The 3429-nt window shown below is 42.2% G+C and overlaps 1 protein-coding gene across 1 annotated transcript; it reads left to right on the top strand.

Moving 5' to 3' along the window:
* The first annotated feature begins 197 nt into the window (after positions 1-197).
* Positions 198-3429, top strand: TOB1 (transducer of ERBB2, 1). Its single transcript, XM_006102857.3, has one exon. The coding sequence runs from the start codon at positions 1626-1628 to the stop codon at positions 2652-2654; it is 1029 nt and encodes a 342-aa protein (XP_006102919.1). The 5' UTR covers positions 198-1625; the 3' UTR covers positions 2655-3429.

Raw genomic sequence — 3429 nt, forward strand, 5'->3', positions numbered from 1 at the left:
CCGGTGCTCCCCAGGCTCTGGCTGGGTCCCAGGAGGCTCGGGGCCGGGGGCGGAGAGCGGCGGGTCCGGTTACGCGGGGGGAGGGGAGCAGCTGACCCGGGGCGGCCGGCGCCCCGACCTGCCCCGGCGCCCGGCCCCGAGCGGCTGCCTTTCCATCTCTCGTGGCCGTCCTCCCCCACCCTTCTCCTCCCCATCCTCCTCCTCCTCCTCCTCCTCCTCCTCCGGCCGCCGCTGGGTTCCGAGGGCTGTGAGCTGCAATCTAATGAGACCCGACCGGCTGTTTATGTAATTGTCCGGCCTCCAGGCTCCTTCCAAACACCTTCCGCGAGCCCGCATCGCGCTCGTCCACACCTTCAAACAATTAGGCGTCATCGGCCGCCCCCGCGGCGCCCAGGCTTCTGGCGGGGACAGCGTGTGTAGTTTGGGGGCAGCCAGAGAGCCCTTTCCCTTTGTCACCACGAACATGGTGCCTGGGCAGATGGGGGCATGCCGGCTTGGTTTCTAAACGTCCCTTTAAACCAGCCTCGGGGGACACACAGAGCTCCTTCGCGACATCGTCTGTTTGCCCTTGATCTTTCCTTATCCCCACCCAGTGCTGATCCAGCACACGTTTAAAGGTCGACCTGATCGGGCAGGACTCCCCGGCGTTTCTCTTATCGGGAGGCAGGGAGGTGGTTTTGAAAATCAGAATAAAACTCAGAAACCCTGCCCATTAGACAGGTTAATAAATAGTTTTGAAATGAATTGTTGCTTCTGTTATATGTGCTGTCGAAGAGGTATTTTTCAGAAAGATATATATGGCAAAGAAGAAGCTCAGTTGTGTGCCCTTCAGTATATGCAAGACCTCAACTGTATAGGATAATTTGGTTTGAAGCAGTCGCTAAAATGGCAATTCATTTAGTATATAGTACCTTTAATTTTAGCATAATGTACTTTGGAAATTAAAATAATCCTCCGAACTTCTCCAATTTCTAAATGTTTAACAATAAAGGAGATTTAAGCAGTTACAGTACATATTCAAAATGAACAGAAACACAGAATTCACTTCTAAATTGGTGAATAGGAATACTACCAACTTCTAAAATTGGCATATATATATATATATATATATATATGTAGGTGGATGGATATTCTGAGTATAGTTTTCAGTAAACATTTTTGTGTGAATTGAGGGAAGAAAAAGAAGGAATACGCTACATATTCTGGACATGTTTTTATTCTTAAAACTCTATTCAAAAACAATTATAGGGTTAAAATATTGTTTTAACTGTAAATCCTGTTTTCCCATGATATTTTGAAGTTTAATAAACAATTTCTACTGTATAGGCCTGTATTTTGTGCTGATTATATTTTTCAGACTTTCTATCCTGTTAGACTTTTTCAAAAGTGAAATTATTCCAGGGGTAAAAACAGGCTGTGAGACTTAACATTTAGCTCATTTGTACATGTTTGCTTTTGTTTTGTTTTCTTTAAGGAACAAGACCTCTCAAGGTGAAGGATAACCTACTATACCAGCACTTTGAATGAAAATTTGTTTCTCTGCCACAAACTGAACACTTTTTTTTTTTCCTCCGGTGTGTGTGGGGGAAGTTGAAACACAAATCTAACTTTGTGGCATAGCAGCTATGCAGCTTGAAATCCAAGTAGCACTAAATTTTATTATTTCGTATTTGTACAATAAGCTACCCAGGAGACGTGTCAACATTTTTGGTGAAGAGCTTGAAAGACTTCTTAAGAAGAAATATGAAGGGCACTGGTATCCTGAAAAGCCATACAAAGGATCAGGGTTTAGATGTATACACATCGGGGAGAAGGTGGACCCCGTGATTGAACAAGCGTCCAAGGAGAGCGGTTTGGACATTGACGACGTGCGTGGCAATCTGCCACAGGATCTCAGTGTGTGGATCGACCCGTTTGAGGTTTCCTACCAGATTGGTGAGAAGGGACCAGTGAAGGTGCTCTATGTGGATGACAATAATGAAAACGGATGTGAGTTGGATAAGGAGATCAAAAACAGCTTTAACCCAGAGGCGCAGGTTTTTATGCCCATCAGTGACCCAGCCTCATCAGTGTCCAGCTCTCCATCGCCTCCCTTTGGTCACTCTGCTGCTGTCAGCCCGACTTTCATGCCCCGGTCCACTCAGCCTTTAACCTTTACCACTGCCACTTTTGCTGCCACCAAGTTCGGCTCTACCAAAATGAAGAATAGTGGCCGGAGCAACAAGGTTGCACGCACTTCTCCTATCAACCTTGGCTTGAATGTGAATGACCTCTTGAAGCAGAAAGCCATCTCTTCCTCAATGCACTCTCTCTATGGGCTTGGCCTGGGTAGCCAGCAGCCGCAGCAACAGCAGCCCTCCCAGCCGCCGCCACCACCACCACCACAGCAGCAGCAACAGCAGAAAACCTCTGCTCTTTCTCCTAATGCCAAGGAATTTGTTTTTCCTAATATGCAGGGTCAAGGTAGTAGTACCAACGGAATGTTCCCAGGTGACAGCCCCCTTAACCTCAGTCCTCTTCAGTACAGTAATGCCTTTGACGTGTTTGCGGCCTACGGAGGCCTCAACGAGAAGTCTTTTGTAGATGGCTTGAATTTTAGCTTAAATAACATGCAGTATTCTAACCAGCAATTCCAGCCAGTTATGGCTAACTAAAAAAAGAAGAAAAAAAATGTCGTAAAAGTTAAAAGTACAAGTTAAAATGCTTGGGCCCAAGGAGGGTGTTTTTTTTTCACCTCCTTGAGATTTTTTTTTTTTAAGCGTATAGTAAAGATACATTCAAGCTTGGTTACAAAAATAAAACATGCATCATTTTTCATTTGCCAACCAAGCACAAAGTTATTTTATACTGACTGTATATTTTAAAGCATACTCCCAGATATACAGTATGGCCTCTTACAGTATTTAAGATATAGCAAGGACATGGCTGATTTTTTTCTTTTTATAAAAAATTGGCACTAATAAGTGGGTTTATTGGTCTTTTCTAATTGTATAATTTAATTTAGTACAAAGTTTGTAAAATATCAGAGGATATATATATTGTTTCTACGACATGGTATGCATTTATATCTTTTTACTACAGTGATCTGTGACAGCAGCAGCTTCATGTTGTATTTTTTTTACTGAAATTGTAAAATATCCATCTTAAAGACATCAACTATTCTAAAAATTGTGTACAGGATATTCCTTTAGTGGTGGAATTAAAATGTACGAATATTTGCTTTTTCAAAAAATGTATTTTCTGTTAAAGGTTTAAAAATTTTTGCTATATATTATGGAAGAAAATGTAATCGTAAATATTAATTTTGTACCTATATTGTGCAATACTTGAAAAAATGGTATAAAAGTATTTTGAGTCAGTGTCTTACATGTTAAGAGGGACTGAAATAGTTTATATTAAGTTTGTATTAAAATTCTTTAAAATTAAAAA

Source organism: Myotis lucifugus, unplaced genomic scaffold, assembly GCF_000147115.1.
Source record: "Myotis lucifugus unplaced genomic scaffold, Myoluc2.0 scaffold_435, whole genome shotgun sequence".
Classification (NCBI taxonomy): domain Eukaryota; kingdom Metazoa; phylum Chordata; class Mammalia; order Chiroptera; family Vespertilionidae; genus Myotis; species Myotis lucifugus.

What these genes read in the sequence shown, in the direction of transcription:
- TOB1 (XM_006102857.3), top strand. Translation starts at nt 1,626, where the DNA reads ATGCAGCTTGAAATCCAAGTAGCACTAAATTTTATTATTTCGTATTTG.